This window comes from Microchirus variegatus, assembly GCF_963457635.1.
Source record: "Microchirus variegatus genome assembly, chromosome: 21".
Classification (NCBI taxonomy): domain Eukaryota; kingdom Metazoa; phylum Chordata; class Actinopteri; order Pleuronectiformes; family Soleidae; genus Microchirus; species Microchirus variegatus.
This window is the reverse complement of record NC_139822.1, coordinates 19,061,726-19,079,556: the sequence shown is the minus strand read 5'-3', so window position 1 is coordinate 19,079,556 and position 17,831 is coordinate 19,061,726. Positions and strand designations below refer to the sequence as shown.

At 40.0% G+C, this 17,831-nt stretch overlaps 3 protein-coding genes across 3 annotated transcripts; all 3 read right to left on the bottom strand.

Annotated features, from left to right (window-relative positions):
• Window positions 1-1,939: 1,939 nt before the first annotated feature.
• On the bottom strand, window positions 1,940-17,615 carry LOC310942676 (uncharacterized protein; the record flags this gene model as incomplete). Its single annotated transcript, XM_083908092.1, has 4 exons — window positions 1,940-2,728; window positions 3,840-3,969; window positions 8,016-8,758; window positions 17,388-17,615. The coding sequence occupies 4 exons, from the start codon at window positions 17,613-17,615 to the stop codon at window positions 1,940-1,942; spliced, it is 1,890 nt and encodes a 629-aa protein (XP_083764218.1).
• LOC310942383 (odorant receptor 131-2-like) lies at window positions 9,438-14,097 on the bottom strand (the record flags this gene model as incomplete). The annotated part of the gene is made up of 4 exons (XM_083907763.1): window positions 9,438-9,443; window positions 9,487-9,673; window positions 12,184-12,926; window positions 13,942-14,097. 4 exons carry the CDS (start codon window positions 14,095-14,097, stop codon window positions 9,438-9,440), a joined length of 1,092 nt encoding a protein of 363 aa, XP_083763889.1.
• LOC310942382 (odorant receptor 131-2-like) lies at window positions 16,031-16,834 on the bottom strand (the record flags this gene model as incomplete). Its single annotated transcript, XM_083907762.1, has 1 exon — window positions 16,031-16,834. One exon carries the CDS (start codon window positions 16,832-16,834, stop codon window positions 16,031-16,033), a length of 804 nt encoding a protein of 267 aa, XP_083763888.1.
• Window positions 17,616-17,831: the final 216 nt, after the last annotated feature.

Here is a 17,831-nt window from a genome sequence, read left to right as displayed (position 1 = left end):
GATTGCAACAAACAAACGGAGGAGGAAGTTGTCGTCGGGGAACTACGGTGGCCTTCAAGGGAAGATGTCGTCATCCACAGGTAGGGATTAATCAAGTTTAGCTGGTAATCTTATGCTGAGGCGTTTGGTCAGTATTGATGTCATATTTTGGGATTTTACTCACACACTGAACCTTTAACGTGGAGCTTTATGAGAATAGCAAAGATTATGGGTAACCCTCAATCTCAAAAATGTGTTCCCGATTCTCAGAAAAATTAAGTTGAGGCCAAGTTTAAGGGCTGTATCGCCCTCAATATTGAGATTTTCCCAGACCACCCTTGGGAGCAAGGGCTACCCAGAATGCAGTGCGTGTTTTGACATAACAAAGATGGCATCGAAAGCAGTGAAACGAGTACGATACAAATGAAGTATTTTCTTTGTTAATAGAGATATAAAAATGATGAAAACCATTGTATTATCTTAGTTTAGGCCCATATTATGGATTACTGACGTCATTGTTGCGTAACATTTATTTTTTTATTTTACGATCTTTTGTCAATAGTCGGCCGGTGCGGTTTACTTTTCAATAAGTCGTGGTGTGTGGTAACTGTCAGCTGAATATTTGTATGAGTATCATCTTATAACTAACTGACAACCTAATAACTTGACTGACAAACGGATCGTGATAAATAATCCTGGCGTAAATGTGTCCTTTTTCTTTTTTGGAGTTGACAGACTGGACGCAGCTTTGGCGTTATTCTGCCCCCTGCAGTCTGAAGACGTATCTGTATTTAAGGGGTGTCCCATTTCTAAGTGACAAAATAACCCCCGGCACTTGGTTTTGAGGCCAGTTAAGATTAATGGTTGAGCTTCAGGGTTAAGATAGGAATTGGAATTAGCCATTTAGAGTCTAAACATGTGGTTTGTGGATTAAGATATGACATATTAATAGTTTGGCAGCGACGTTGTTGGCGGTGATCAGCTCCGCCTCTGTGGACGCTCGGTGCGCACAGTGAGCCAGCACAGAGCAGCGTTATCTCAGCCTGTCCTGAGGACCAATCGCAGCTCTCGCCGTGTCCGTTGTCCCTTGACGGAGTGACGGACACTTCAAAAATATTTCGTGCAGCCGGAGACGAAGCGGAGGCTCTCCGATGCTCTGCGTAACCTACGTAGAGCACTTTACGCAGGAGTATAAATCGGACTTAAAGTTAAGACTAAAGAGAAAACACCGTGATGTCTGGGAAATTAAAATTCCAAGATCTCCATCTCACCAAAGACAAAAGACAAACTTGGACAAAGCTCTTACAAAGTTGTCCTCCCATCGTATGCTGCGTCGGCACATTCAGTCCTCGAATTTGAGGAAATTGGTCTTGAATTTTAAGACAAACCAAGGTGTGGAAACAATTTGCAAGAACAATAACAAACCAAAATGATTTCCTCCCTTTTTATTTGTCCAAACTCCCCCAAAAACAGGTATCACAGCAAAGATCCTGTCATACTTTAGTCTAGCACAGAATAGAATAGAATAGAATGCCTTTATTGTCATTATACAAGTTGTACAACGAGATTTACTTGGGTTCAGCAGGATGAACTAAAACAGAACTTCATATGTTGTGTTTCCATCATGGTACAGTTCGGTTTGGTACGGTTTGGAATGGCAAAGGCTTGTGTTTATAGTGAGAACAGTACCTATAGTTGGTAGACGGGGGCAAAAGACAACAAAGGAGGACGTCCAGCAGCTCTTTTTTATTGCTCGGTTTGTGGCTACTTGTCTGTGACGTTTGTGGAGCTGGTTTACCGCTACTCTGACCGTACCATCTTACCCTGGTATCCCAAAGGAAGGGTGCAAAAGATGGTATTGGTATTGTTTTGGTACTATTTCTAATGGAAACCCCCCCAAAAATAAGTACCAAACTGTACCAAACTGAAACGTACCACGAGGCTCAGAAGAAAAGGCCGCTTAAGAGTTCTTTTGCGGGTGAGTTTCAGAGCTCGTTGTACAGAGCAGATAATTCTTCAGGTACTTTCTGAAAGTCTTGTCTCGCAGCCCGTAAACCACCGGACTGACGAGTCGCGGCAGAACGTGGATAAATATGGAGACGGCGAAGCGAATGACCATAATCCCATTTGGGAACAAGAACAACAGGCCTTCAATCATCAAGTAGTAAACGTAGGTGAGCATGCACAGCAGCAGCTGGAAGCCGTGCAGGAGGATGGTGTTCCTCGCCTTCTTGGCGTCCGTGGCGGCCGCCTGTGCCGTGACGAGGATCCTGAAGTACGTGTAGAACAGAGTGAGCCAAACGCCGACCAAAAACACTATGTTGAAGATATTTCTCCTCTCTTTGCGACCGGGATGTCTGAAAACGTAATCCGTGCGGCAAACGAGTCTGGAATGGAAGAATTCCACCGACTCTGTGGCCAACGCGATGAACAAATCGGGCAGGACGTAAAAGGAGCTCAGCGTCCATATCGCTCCGATCGCCGCGTACGTTTTCTTCACCGTGCAGATCTGCGCGTGTCGCAGCGGGAAGCACACGGCCACGTAGCACTCCACGGCCATGACGGCGAGCGTCAGCGGGTTGTTGATGGTCACAAAGACGGCGGCGAGCACCAGGGCCATGCACAGGGAGACGTTGAGCGTCCACACGAGGTAGCCCACCAGCTGGATGAGGGTGAACAGCGTCAGGAGGATGATGTCGTTGATCACCAGGTGGATGTAGAGGATGTAGCGAGAGTTCGTGTTGAAAACCTGTCATCGAAGACCAAAACAGGATCAACGCCTTCACGTGTGTCATCTCATTTTGGGAGTTGGAATAAACAATATTATCACTTTATTATCGACACCATAGAAGTATTGACATATTGGCCCAGATCCTCCGAACGGCTCATGATAAACAGTCCTTTGATCTTCTTTGATGTTATCTTTAGAGGGCACTCTTGATCTTTGTACCCTTTGATGTTTATCATAGCTATAATAGGTACAATTGTTAGCTTTTCATACTTATGTCGCAGCAGATGTGGATGTAAGTAAGTTTTCTTCATTGTGCAAAATTGATAAACAAACAAAAATAGTTGAAGTTTGGAAGTAAAGGAGTGTGTTATCATGGACCTTTGATGACCTTTGATGTTATCTTCAAAGGCGACTGTTGACCTTTGTACCTTTTGATCTTTATCATAGCCATGATAGATAATTCTCTCGGGATTCTGATTTTTTTTTTTTTTTTTATTAAAATTTTAAGATTAAGCCAAAATTCAAGACTTTTTCTGAGATCAAAGGCATAAGTGGGATTTTTTTTTCGAGATCAAAGTCAAAATTGACTTTTTGAGATCACAGTCAAAAATCTGACTTGCTGAGATAACAGTCCGAATTTTTTTTTTTTTCTGAGAATTCCGGCCATTTTATTTTTTAATTTTTTTAAAATAATATTTGGATAATATAATAATATAAATGATGATAATATTTATATATAATATATATAATATTTGTGAGTAATATGTGGCCCTAATAATCATCACACTTCCAGTCTCTTGTAAACATGTAAACAACCCCCCTAAAAATGTAGTGAAATTAAATTAGAAAAACAAATATATAAATAAAATGGAAAAGGAAGTCGGACATTATTACATTAAAATAGTTATTTTCAGAATAAAACCCCCCCTTTTTTTTTTTAAATAATCAGTGTTGTTTAATTACAGCCCTAGTGGCGTGACTGGCGTCAGGCTTTTGCACAGTACTATGTGGTCATAGTTATTAGTAATTATTATTATTACAGATTATCACATTGTAGGGTTTAATGAAGATCCTGCAGAAACTCCTGCGATAGATCAAAAGTGACGGGGGAAACGCGGCGAGCAGATACCTGGTGTTTGGTGAAGGTGTGCACCAGCGTGCTGTTGACATAGTTGATGGAGATGCAGAGAACCACGGTGATCACATTCTTGACGACGACTCCTTCCAAAGTCTCCCTGACGACGGGCGTCGTGACGTTTCTGCCCACGTTTGACAGGTTCATGAGTCTGGAGTCGAGCTGCTCTTTTCACGCCCGTTTGACCTGGAAGCGCAACACGGCGGAGCAGTGGTAACTGAGGTGGAAATATTTTACTCAAGTAAAAGTACCAATATTTAATGAAATATTACTCAAGTAGAAGTAAAAAGTAGTCCATTTGAAATGTACTTTAAGTAAAAGTTACTTAGTTACTTTGCGTGGGGTGTGAGGGTAGTAGAAATATGAGGGTCAGAAATCCAAAACTATTTTGGAGCTCACGCCCGGCGCGAGACAGGATATGATGTCACTTTAGGCCACGCCCCCTTATGGCCACGTCATCATTGATCTGGTTCTGCTGTATATTTTCCCCCTGTAGGTTTTCATTGTGCTGAATTTGTATTTTTACTCAGTAAAGGATAGGATTTATAAAGTAACTAAGTATATAATACTCGAGTCAATACGTACTCAAGTAAAATACAAAATCCTGATTTTAAATTGTACTTAAAAAAATACAAAATACACAAAAAAAGTATTCGATACAGTAACTTGAGTAAATGTATTTCCACCCCTGCTGATGTCCCATCATGCAACACTGTGCGCTCTTCACATGTTAATATATATATATATATATATACTTACCAACATATAAACTGTTTAAAAGTTGTTGTTTGGGCAATAATTGGACGACCACATATCATTAAATCTCATTATTACTAGATTGGAACCAGGAAATATGTGTGAACTCTTAAAATCTAGTAGGTTTTCACAGGGAAAAAAACAGCTTTTATGGGATTATAATAAATATAAGAAATGAAATGATAAGTTTGCATCAACAAGGCCAACAACAAAGGTAACAGTGGCCGAAGTGACTTTAATTTAAACATGTTATATATGTAACATTACAGAAAACATAATATATGCATTTTTTAAATGAATCTAGTGGTGGATAAAAGCATATCAAATTATGTTTTAGCAGTTTCTATAAGCAGAACATCAGATTTTGAAAAACCTGAAACTGTTCACCAGTACAATCAAAATGTTCTTATTCACTAAGAGTAAAATTCATTTTGCTGCATCAGCGTTTACTGAGACCTTTGGATGTTTACATGCTGCGTTTCAAGGTTCCAAACGTCTCTTTACACACTTTAGAAACTTTAAAAAATGAGATGATAGAAGACGATACATTAACTTTTGCAGTTTCAATAAATGACAATCGGTAAACGAGTGCATTAATAAGACGTGAATTGAACAAATCATATTGTAACTGTACGTTTCAAAAGAAAGAATCACAAAATATAGCAATGCAGTTTGAATTTTTATATACCCTACCTTGTTAGAGCTTAATTTTTCACATACTATACTTGGAATAAACTATTAATGACGCGTTGTATCGTTATTAACTGGGATTTTTACTCATTTTATTAGCTTTTCATCTGCTTTAAAGCAGAAAAAAAACACATTTTCTACGTTTAGAAGTGAACAAACGCAGGCATCAAGTCAAATTAAGGAAGAAAGTTATTTACGTTTAACGTTAACATTTGTTGCCACTGGGATTAGGAATGTTTTTTTTGTATAAAGGAGACCTGGACAAATACAACACCACAAAAAGAAGAAGATAAATTATCTGTGGATTTCAAATAAAGACATTCAGTGAGATTATTATTAAAAGTTCTTCTGCAGCAAGTTTCAGTGGAAAAACACTGGACACTTTGAGCAGAATTACATATATTTAAAAACATATAAATGTACAATTATGAAAACATCTTTGTTTAAATTAAAAAAACCCTCGGATCAGAAAATAACCATCAGGATATTTTCTCTCTGACAGAATAACAAAGAGCTGCTAACTTACCTCGTTGTTGTCGTGTCAAACAAACGCTGAGTCTGATGATGGTGTTGACGCCATATATATAGTCCTGTGTGTGTGTGTGTGTGTGTGTGTGTACTTGTGTGTTTGTGTTTGTGTAGTGAATCTGTTCACAGACGACAACGGTCGTTATGTGAACGTAACTTTACTCAACATACAAACCTACTGTACGTATGTGTAGTAAATCAAATCTAAGCCGCAAACTCTCGTCGTTGTGACAAAATTGACTTTTAATCGACATCAACATATTTGTTTCGTGACGATGGAAGATTTATTTTTAAATGTCAGAATTTGCTTGTATCGCCCACACGGGAGCATATTAAGGGCCATATCTGACACTTTCATCTGAGATGATGGCCGTTTTCTTTATCGTTGTTGACAAATCTCACAAATCTCTTTGCTTTCAAAGGTTGACGTTGTTTCGATCAATATTATGATTTACAATCGCAATCTTCGCACATCCTCACTGCGCCCTCTGCTGACCCACTCAGTAATTACTTCAGAAGGTCTGAGGAGCCTCAAGGCTGTATATTTTTTAACTTTTTAGGTTTTAGGAGTACTTCCAACCCAAGTTTGAACAGATATTTCTTATTCAAAGTGACTTACACACACACACACATATATATATATATACATATATATATATATGTGTGTATATATATGTGTGTGTATATATATGTGTGAATGTGTGTATGTGTGTATGTATATATATATATATATATATATATGTGTGTGTGTGTGTGTGTATATGTATATATATGTGTGTATATACGTGTGTATATATGTGTGGATATATATGTATAGGTGTGTGTGTGTATATATATATATGTGTGTGTGTGTATATATGTGCATATATATGTATATATATATATATATATGTGCATATATATGTATATATATATATATATGTGCATATAATATATGCATATACACACATATATATGCACATATATATACACATATATATACACACACATATGGGATGTGTATATCACCTATTGTCATGCACCGTCGTCACAACCCCCGCTCCATATACCCCATAGTAATGTCCGTTTACCCGTCGTTACTGCGTTTCACCGTAATGCATAGAGTGACCACGATTTTGGCTTCTCGCGATCATAAAAACATTAGAATCGAAGAAAAACGAATAATGCGCCGCGCGGCGTGTATGTAAATTCCTATGCTAGAAAAACACCTTGAATGCACCAGGGTTACTGCAGCTGCAAGTGACGCGTGTGGATCAACAACACGAGGAGAGAACGTGGAAACACGACAGAAAGGCAGCCTTTGGTTGAGAAGAAATGTAGGACAACATCTACATCTTTCTGCAGTGCTTTCAAACGCGTGCTCCACTGGACACACAAATCCTCTGAGGCTTGAAGTTTGTGTAAAACGCTGTGCAGCCACTCTCCCTCCCTCGCCTGCACTCTCGTATTTCACAGGGACAAGAGGGAGCTACGGTGGAGCTGTGAAGTACTCTGTGAAGTACTCTGCATGGCGTGGTGCCAACATTCACGGTGAAATGCTCGATATGTCGTAATTCTGCGGGAGGTTTAAACATTGCGTGTTTTATCGCCTATACTTACCCTAAGTGGAACCACTAAAACATGACTGAGTCTTGCTTTTTCACATTTTGGGGACTGGTATGGCCCCCTGAGTCCCAAATATCAGTACTAAAATGATTAAAAAGTTGATTTTGCACAATAGGGGACCTTTAAATATATCTGGGTGCAAAACTACGCTGCCTTTAGCACAGGTTAATGTGGGTTTAACCCTAAATTTGACCCAGACATATTTGACTATAGCCAGGCCGCATTTGTTGTGTTATATTAGGGCCATTTTTTAAGCTGACATCCACATTCCCATTAATTCTCATCATTTCCCATGGAAAATGTCTACTTTTGAATAGTCCCGGAATTTTGCAACCCTATTCTCATGACAGGAAAAGTTGCAAGAATAACAATATTGTAGACAAAATGAATCCTTTATTTTTATTTGTTCAGAGAACAGGTTTACACCAAAAAAGCAGACAAAAGCTTTACTGTCGCTGCCCTAATGTCTCAACATGTTTTTATGACATTGGATTGTCCTTTACTTTTAAAAACGCAGCTAGCAGGAGCAGCTAACACGGGACTCTCTAACTTTTATTTCGCGGCTGAGTTTCAGAACTCCTTTTACAGAACAGATAGTTATTCAGGTACTTTCTGAAAGTCTTGTCTCGCAGCCCGTAAACCGCCGGACTGACGAGGCGCGGCAGAACGTGGACAAACACGGAGACGGCAAAGCGAATCGCCAGAAATGCCCTTGGAAACAAGGACGTCAGACCTTGTTGGATTACACCGTAAACATAGGTGAGCGTATACAGCAGCAGCTGGAAGCCGTGCAGGAGGACGGTGTTCCTCGCCTTCTTGGCGTCTGTAGCGGCTGCTTTTGCTGTGACGAGGATCCTGAAGTACGTGTAGAACAGGACAATCCAAACAATGACCAAATATACCTGGTAGACTATGTCTCTCATTTCTTTGAGATACGGTTGTCTGTAAATGTTCCCTTTAAGGCAGAAAACTCTGGAGTGAAAGAATTCCATGGACTCTGTGGCCAGGGTGACGAATAAATCTGGGAGCACAGAGATTGAACTCAGCATCCATATCACTCCGATCACGGCGTACGCTTTCTTCACCGTGCAGATCTGGGTGTGTCGCAGCGGGAAGCAAATGGCGATGTAGCACTCTACGGCCATGAAGGCGAGCGTCAGCGGGTTAGTGAAGGCCGTAGAAGCAGTAATAAGCATCAGGACGATGCAGAAGGAGACGTTGATGGTGAACACGATGTAACTCAGGAGCTGAATGAGCGTGAACATGATCACCAGGATGATTTCGTTGATCACCAGATGGATGTACAGGATGTAGCGAGGGTTCGTGTTGAGAACCTGTCGTGAAAGAGGACACAAATGGACAGAAAACCATAAGAAATGGAATGTAGTGTGTGACGTAGGACAAATATGAAGGAACATCTGGATGACTTTAAACCCGCAAGTGACGTTAATTGGTAACTTCTGCAGACATCCAAAATGGCATCGCTATAACGGCCCAGTGAGCTTGGACTTCTCTCAGTTGATCAGTGAAGGTTAGGCTATGTCACAGATCGTGACTTCACGCCATTGGACCGATCAGCAGCGGATTAAGGTTACAGGGTTAGAGAACCCTAACCCTAACCCTAATCCTGTTGGGTTGAAATGTTTAATTTCCAAGGATTTCAATGACTGCTCGATAAAGGGTAAAGGTAAAGGTGCTCTTGGGTTCCCCCCGCAATTGGTAAACAACCCTAACCCTACTCTAACTCTGTTAGAGAACCCTGTAACCCTAACCCTAATCCCTTAACCCTAATCCTGTCGGGTTGAAATGTTTAATTTCCAAGGATTTCAATGACTGCTCGATAAAGGGTAAAGGTAAAGGTGCTCTTGGGTTCCCCCCACAGTTGGTAAACAACCCTAACCCTAACCCTTCTCTAACCCTGTTGGAGAACCCTAACCCTAAAATCCAGATCATTATATCTAGGATTTCTGAAGATCCTGCAGAAACCCTGCGATACTGACACATTGACATCGCTCACCACTAACAAGGATAAACGTAATAAGAGAACGTTGAAACGGCAGACCTGGTGTTTCTTGAAGGTGTGCACCAGGGTGCTGTTGATGTAGCTGATGGATATGCAGAGAACCACAGTGATCACATTCTTGATGATGGCCGGTTCCAAAGAGTCGCGGATGACGGTCGTCGTCGTCGTGAAGTTTCTGCCAACGTTTGAAAGGTTCATGAGTTTTGAGTCGAGCTTCCGTTGACGCCTGTGTGACCAGAGACCACAGAAGGTTAGGCATTCACCGTGTTATCGGCTTTAAAACGTGTTCTCAGACATCGGCAAACACACACACACCAGGAGCGGCCGATAACTAATGACGACAACATGAGGCTGAATAGTTTGCGGATCCTCCTCAACTATTGTTTGTGTACGTTTATTTATTTAGCTTCAGGAAGGAAATGTATATCAACATCTTGCTGTGACATGAATATATAAAATGTTATGTTCATTTTGCTAAAGAAAAAATTTAATAACCTTTGGAGGTGTGCACAGACAAAACATATATATATATATATATATATATAGAGCTGCATCTAACGATTATTTTCATAATCGATTCATCTGTCCATTATTTTCTCGATGAATCATTTGGTCCATAAAATGTCAGAAAATGTTAAAAAACGTTGATCAGTGTTTGTCAAAGCTGGAAATGATGATGTTTTCGAATGTCTTGTTTTTGTCCACAAGCCGATATGATACAGTTTTAATGATTTCTTTGTTTATGTGGAGCAAAGAAACCAAGAAAATATTCACGTTTAAGAAACTAAAACAATCAGAACTCTTGTTTTAATCATGAAAAAAGCTTCAAGCCGATTATCGATTATCAAAATAGTTGGCGATTCATTTAGTAATAGATTAATAATCGATTCATCGATTAATCGTTTCAGCTCCACATATATATCTGGGTATCAGTTATCGGCCCAGGTGAAAAAAAAGTCCAATATTCTGTCTCATTACAGTAGAAGACGATAGAGAAAAGCTCTGTTGGCTGACGTCACATAATCCCATCATAAGATTATTAAAGTGTTGACATGCAATGATAAATTCAATTTATAAGATTTACAGTTTTATGATCATAAACAAAACAAAACGTGTCATCGGTCATAAGCTCAGTCAGCAACAAAGCAACAGATAAAACAATCAAATATATGTTTCACTTTTACTCTACAAGCAGAACAGTGGATTGAAGTCAATTTTGATTAAATATAAAACACAAAAGAGCCAAACGTACAAGTGTTCAACAATAGACTCAAAATCTTCTGAATGAATAACAGCACAGTTTACATTAAAGGCTAAATGTAAACATGTATATGGTGAAATAAAAACAACTGTAGCAGCGCAATCTAGGTTAAAGATGTACGTGTTTATTTACACTGAGAGGAAAAAACAGAAGCCGTGGGATGAATATAATAAACAAAATGACAAAGATGATTGATGTATGGGTCAAAATGACATCAAAATATACATGTGTCATTTGAATAATAAAAACAACAACAAATGGTTAAACCTGTTCAGCACTGCCATCAGAATGAACCATTTAAGGCTGAAATTAAATAATAATAATTAAAATCTCAAAGAAATCTATTTACAGGTCAAAAATGATTGTATGGACCAAGAACACAAAAGTTTTTCCTCAGTGATTCATCATTTCTTTACTCACATAGTTGTTTTTTTAAGTAAAGTAATAATAATTAGACTCAAGATCCAGTTTGTTCTCCTGTAGTTTAGAGAAAAACACAAAGAACTGGTTCTTACCTTGTTGATGTTCATACAAACACTGAGTGTGATGTGTATGTTGATACTACATATATATGCTAATTGTTGTACACATATGTGTGTGTGTGTGGACAGTGAATCTAATAATGGAGACATTAATTAGTATAGTAAATGTCAGCTATAATGTCACAGGTCGTGATTTCACGCCATTGGACCGATCAGCAGCGAGTTAAGGTTATAGGGTTAGAGAACCCTAACCCTAACCCTCATGACCACATCTAAAATCCAGATTATTATATTTTGGATTTCTGAAGATCCTGCAGAAACCCTGCGACCTCTGATCTGAAGCGATAAGGACACATTGACCAACATTTGATATCACAAATATGGTCTAGGTATCCTAAAAACATTTCTGGGCCTATTTTGGCAAAGATATGACACATTAAACACTGGTTAACGTGGATGTGAGCCACATTCGGCCCAAGTATAATTCAACTAATGTGGCCTATGGCCCAACATTTAAACATATCTGGGTGCAAAACTATGGTGCCTTTAGCACAGGTTAATGTGGGTTTCTAAACTTGACCAAGACATTTTTGACTATAGCCAGGCCACATTTGTTGTGTTATATGTGGGCCATTTTTAAGCTCACATCCACATGTCCATTAATTCTCACCATTTCCCATGCAAAATTTCCACTTTTGAATATTCCCAGAATTTTGCAACCCTGTGCTCATGATGGAAATAATTGCAATAATAACTGTAGACAAAATGAATTCCTTCATTTTTATTTGTTCAGAGAGCAAAAAAAACGGTGTTACACCAACAAGCAGTGATACAGACAAAAGCTTTACAGTCGCTAATGTCTCCACATGTTTTTTATTATTTTAGATTTTCTTCTACTTTTAAAAATGCAGCTAGCAGGAGCAACTAAAACACGTCTTCATAACTCTCTAACTTTTATTTCGCGGCTGAGTTTCAGAACTCCTTTTACAGAACAGATAGTTATTCAGGTACTTTCTGAAAGTCTTGTCTCGCAGCCCGTAAACCGCCGGACTGACGAGTCGCGGCAGAACGTGGACAAACACGGAGACGGCAAAGCGAATCGCCAGAAATGCACTTGGGAACAAGGACGTCAGACCGTCTTGGATTATATTGTAAACGTAGGTGAGCATATACAGCAGCAGCTGGAAGCCGTGCAGGAGGACGGTGTTCCTCGCCTTCTTGGCGTCTGTAGCGGCTGCTTTTGCGGCGACGAGGATCCTGAAGTACGTGTAGATCAGAGTGAGCCAAACAATGACCATATAGACCTGGTAGACTATGTCTCTCATCTCTTTGAGATAAGGTTGTCTGAAAATGTTCACTTGAAGGCAGAAAACTCTGGAGTGAAAGAATTCCATGGACTCTGTGGCCAGGGTGACGAATATATCTGGGAGCACGGAGAGTGAACTCAGCATCCATATCACTCCGATCACGGCGTACGTTTTCTTCACCGTGCAGATCTGGGTGTGTCGCAGCGGGAAGCATATGGCGACGTAGCACTCTACGGCCATGAAGGCGAGCGTCAGCGGGTTACTGAAGGCCGTAGAAACGACGATGAGCATCATGAGGATGCAGAAGGAGACGTTGATGGTGAACACGATGTAACTCAGGAGTTGAAAGAGCGTGAACATGATCACCAGGATGATTTCGTTGATCACCAGATGGATGTACAGGATGTAGCGAGGGTTCGTGTTGAGAACCTGTCGTGAAAGAGGACACAAATGGACAGAAAACCATAATAAATGGAATGTAGTGTGTGACGTAGGACAAATATGAAGGAACATCTGGATGACTTTAAACCCTTTTATCAGGCAAGTGACTATGATTGGTAACTTCTGCAGAATCCAAAATGGCATCGCTATACACACATGACATCTCTCAGTTGATCAGTGAAGGTTAGGCTATGTCACAGATCGTTACGTCATGCCGTCGGACCGACCAGCATCGGTTAAGGTTAGAGAACCCTAACCTGCTGCTGATCGGTCCAACGATTAGAGAACCCTAACCCTAATCCTGTAGGGTTGAAATGTTTAATTTCCAAGTATTTCAAAGACTGCTCGATAAAGGGTAAAGATGGGTAAGGGTAAAGGTGCAACAGTTGGTAAACAGTATTGTTTGTTATAACTGTCGTAAAAGTATGAAAAACCTATGCCGTGAAGTACAATGTTGTAGCAGTTTTTGTAGCTTGAAACCAAAACCAGAAGTTACTTATGCTGTGTTTTCATCATGGTACGGTTTGTTTGGAATGATTCAGGTGTGATTTTTCGACTGTACCATTACTTGGTAGGCAGGTTCTGGGCTTTTACGCGAAGGCCGCTTAGTGTGACGTCGCACTGGTGCCACGGCATAGAATGTACCACAACAGACACCGATGGAGTTTTTCTTGCCCGTTTTGTGGCCGTTTGTCTCAACAAGACGTCCGAGGGCGTTTTCCTCGACTTCCATGACATATTTGAGATGTTTTTAGATGTTTCTCCTGCTCCAGCACACCTAATTTAAAGAGTCAGCTCATCAACGAGCTCTGCAAAAGCCTGGTCATGACCCATGTGTTTGAATCAGGTTTTTGGGAAGCACTGTGTTGAACACAGTTAGTTTTTTAGTCCTAGACCATTTAGGATTTCTGAACATATAAGTATTCTGAAGCGATACGGACACATTGACATCGCTCACCACTAACAAGGATAAACGTAATCAGAGAACGTTGAAACGGCAGACCTGGTGTTTCTTGAAGGTGTGCACCAGGGTGCTGTTGATGTAGCTGATGGATATGCAGAGAACCACAGTGATCACATTCTTGATGATGGCCGGTTCCAAAGCGTCGCGGATGACGGTCGTCGTCGTGAAGTTTCTGCCAACGTTTGAAAGGTTCATGAGGTCTTGAGTCGAGCTTCTGTTGACGCCTGTGTGAGACCAGAGACCACTGAAGGTTAGGGATGCAAGATGACTACAACATTAGGCTGAATAGTTTCCTGCTCCTCCACAACTGTTGTTTGTGTACGTTTATTTCCTTTGCTTCATGAAGGAAATGTATATCTACATCTGCTGTGACATATATGTAACATTTTATGTTCATTTTGCTACAGAAAAGACTTAACCTCTGCCGTAGTGCACAGGCAAAAACGTATTTATCGGTATCAGTATCAGTAATCGGCCCAAGCACTCCCGATATATCGGCAAAAAGTCCAATATTGTGTCTCTCATTACAGTAGATGACGATAGAGAAAAGCTCCGGAGGCTGACGTCACGTAAACCCATCAACAGGTCAGACTATTTACATGCAACGATAAATTAAACTTTTTAAGATTTCAACTTTTATGATCGTAAACAAAACAAAACGCGTCATCCGTCATAAGCTCAGTCGTCAAAAAAGGACTCGTCAGCAACGAAACAACAGATAAAACAATCAAATGTATGTTTCACTTTTACTCTACAAGCAGAACAGTGAAATTTAAGTCAATTTTGATTAAATATAAAACACAAAAGAGCCAAACGTACAAGTGTTCAACAATAGGCTCAAAATCTTCTGAATGAATAACAGCACAGTTTAAATTAAAGGCTAAATGTAAACATGTATATGGTGAAATAATAACAACTGTAGCAGCGCAATCTAGATTAAAGATGTACGTGTTTCTTTACACTGAGAGGAAAAAACAGAAGCCATGGGATGAATATAATAAACAAAATGACAAAGATGATTGATGTATGGGTCAAAATGACATCAAAATATACATGTGTCATTTGAATAATAAAAACAACAACAACAAACATGTTCATCACTGCCATCAGAATGAACCATTTGAGGCTCAAATTTTTCCTTTTACACCAATTCAATTAAATAAACACATAATATCCTAAAGAAAACTATTTACAGGTAAAAAATGACTTGGACCAAGAACACAAAATAAACCTCTGTAATTTGAATAATAAATTCAGTGATTCATCATTTCTTTACTCACACAGTTGTTTTTTTTTTTTAAGTAAAGTAATAATAATTAGACTCAAGATCCAGTTTGTTCTCCTATAGTTTAGAGAAAAACACAAAGAACTGGTTCTTACCTTGTTGATGTTCATACAAACACTGAGTGAGATGTGTATGTTGATACTACATATATATACTAGTTGTTGTATTCGTGTGTGTGTGTGGACAGTGAATCTATTAATGGAGACATTAATTAGTATAATTGTAGTTTATTAAGAGGTTTGCAAATATTCTCATTGGATCCTTGTACAGGGTGATGATGACAATTATTATAGAACATTTCAAGTAATTTCAAGTTACTTTTTGAACAAAGTCAGCTCACTGTCAAAGTGCATCAGGGCAAATTGATATTTTCCTCAATTTCAAAAATTCATTAAAGTTATTCATTAAGATGTTTGCAAATATTTTCAATGGAACCCCAACAAAAATGACCACAAAGCCATGGATAGAATAATAATCTGAAGGATTAACGATAGGTTCCTCGAACAAATTCGGGCCATTCGTGGCTTGGGCCCTAATAATGACCAAAATGAATGATTTCCTTGTTTCATCAAAGACCAAAAACAAGTTAAACTTGTAAAGTACACAAAAAAAACAGCACTCAGAGTCCATGTATTTATTTTATTTCTCTGTTATGAAATGCAGTAGTTGCAGCAGCAGCTGGAAGCCGTGGAGGAGGACGGTGTTCCTCGCCTTCTTGGCGTCATCACGAAAAAATTTCATCACAATGACCAAAAGAGGGACTTTAAATATTTATTTAACATTTATAAAACAGATGAAACTCAATATATGGCACTTTTCCACTGCGCAACTCCATCTCCGCCTTCACAAAGGCCTTTCAGGATGTATTTTCTGTCTTTTGTGTTTTTCAGTGTCAGCACATGATGAACAGAGCAGATAATTCTTCAGGTACTTTCTGAAAGTCTTGTCTCGCAGCCCGTAAACCGCTGGACTGATGATTCGCGGAAGAACGTGAATAAATATCGAGATGCAAAAGTGAACGGTCGGTTGAGCTTTTGGGAACAAGGATATCAGGCCTTCAATGGCGATATAATGAACGTAGGTGAGCATACACAGCAGCAGCTGGAAGCCGTGCAGGAGGACAGTGTTCCTCGCCTTCTTGGCGTCTGTAGCGGCTGCTTTTGCAGTGGTGAGGATCCTGAAGTACGTGTAGAACAGAACGATCCAAACGACGACCAGAAATACTTGGTCGACGATGTCTCTCTTCTCGATGAAATAAGGATATCTGAAAATATTTGTTAGAAAGCAGAAACGTCTGGAATGGAAGAATTCCGTGGGTTCCGTGGCCAAGGAGACGAATAAGTCTGGGACGAATACGAGCGAAGTCAGCGTCCATATCGCTCCGATCGCGGCGTACGTTTTCTTGACCGTGCAGATCTGGTTGTGTCGGAGCGGGAAGCATATGGCGACGTAACACTCTACGGCCATGACGGCGAGCGTTAGCGGATTGTTGATGCTCGAACACATCGCCACAAGCAGCAGAACTATGCAGAAGGAGACGTTGAGAGTGTACACGATGTAACTCAGGACATGAAGAAGGGTGAATACGGTCAGGAGGATGATGTCGTTGATCACCAGATGGATGTACAGGATGTAGCGAGGGTTCATGTTGAAAACCTGTAATGAAGGACACAAGTGGTCAGGCTGTGCTCACACTACCTTCGAAGGGTGATATTGGATGAATATTTTGAATTGGGCCATATGGTGGTGTAGTGGTTTGCACTCTTGCCTTTGCAACAAGACGACCCGGGTTTGAGCCCCAGTTGGAACAAGGGCGTTTCTGCATGAAGTTTGCATGTTCTCCCTGTGTTTGCATGGGTTTTCACCAGGTTCTCCGGCTTCCTTCCACAGTCCAAAAACATGCATTATACCAATATCCATCAATATTCTACCACGTTATCCTCCACATGATGGTTGTGGGGAATACTGGTGCCAACCCCAGCTGACGTAGGGCTAAAAACGGGGTAAAACCTGGACAAGTCGACCATGTCCAATTTGCCTAAACCCCAAACCTGAATGCTTTTGGACTGTGGGAGGAAACCGGAGAACCTGGAGAAAACCCACACACATTCAAAATGCACTTAAACCACTACATGCTACAAAATGAATTTGTTGTTGCACTGCCTTGACGTGGACGTGGACACAAAGACGAGACTCAGACCTGGTGTTTGGTGAACGTGTGCACCAGAGTGCTGTTGACGTAGTTGATGGAGATGCAGAGAACCACCGTGATCACGTTCTTGACGATGGCCGTCTGTAAAGTGTCCCGGACGACGAGCGTCGTTGCATTTCTGTCCGCATCTGAAAAGTTCATGAGTCTGTTGAGAGGCTTCTTCACAACGTCACACCAGCGACCCCTAATGGTTACATTAAAGATGAAGAAAAGCATGAGAATTTCTCTATTATAACAATAAATATTGTTATTATAATTATAATAAGAGGGATGCTGGCTATTATTAGAGAAAATGTCAAGTCATTTCAAGATACTTTTTGTTTTTTCGAATAAAGTCACCTCACTGTCAAAGTGCATCAGGGCAAATTGATAATTTCCTCAATTTCAATAATTCATTCAAATTATTCCTTAAGAGGTTTGCAAATATTTTCA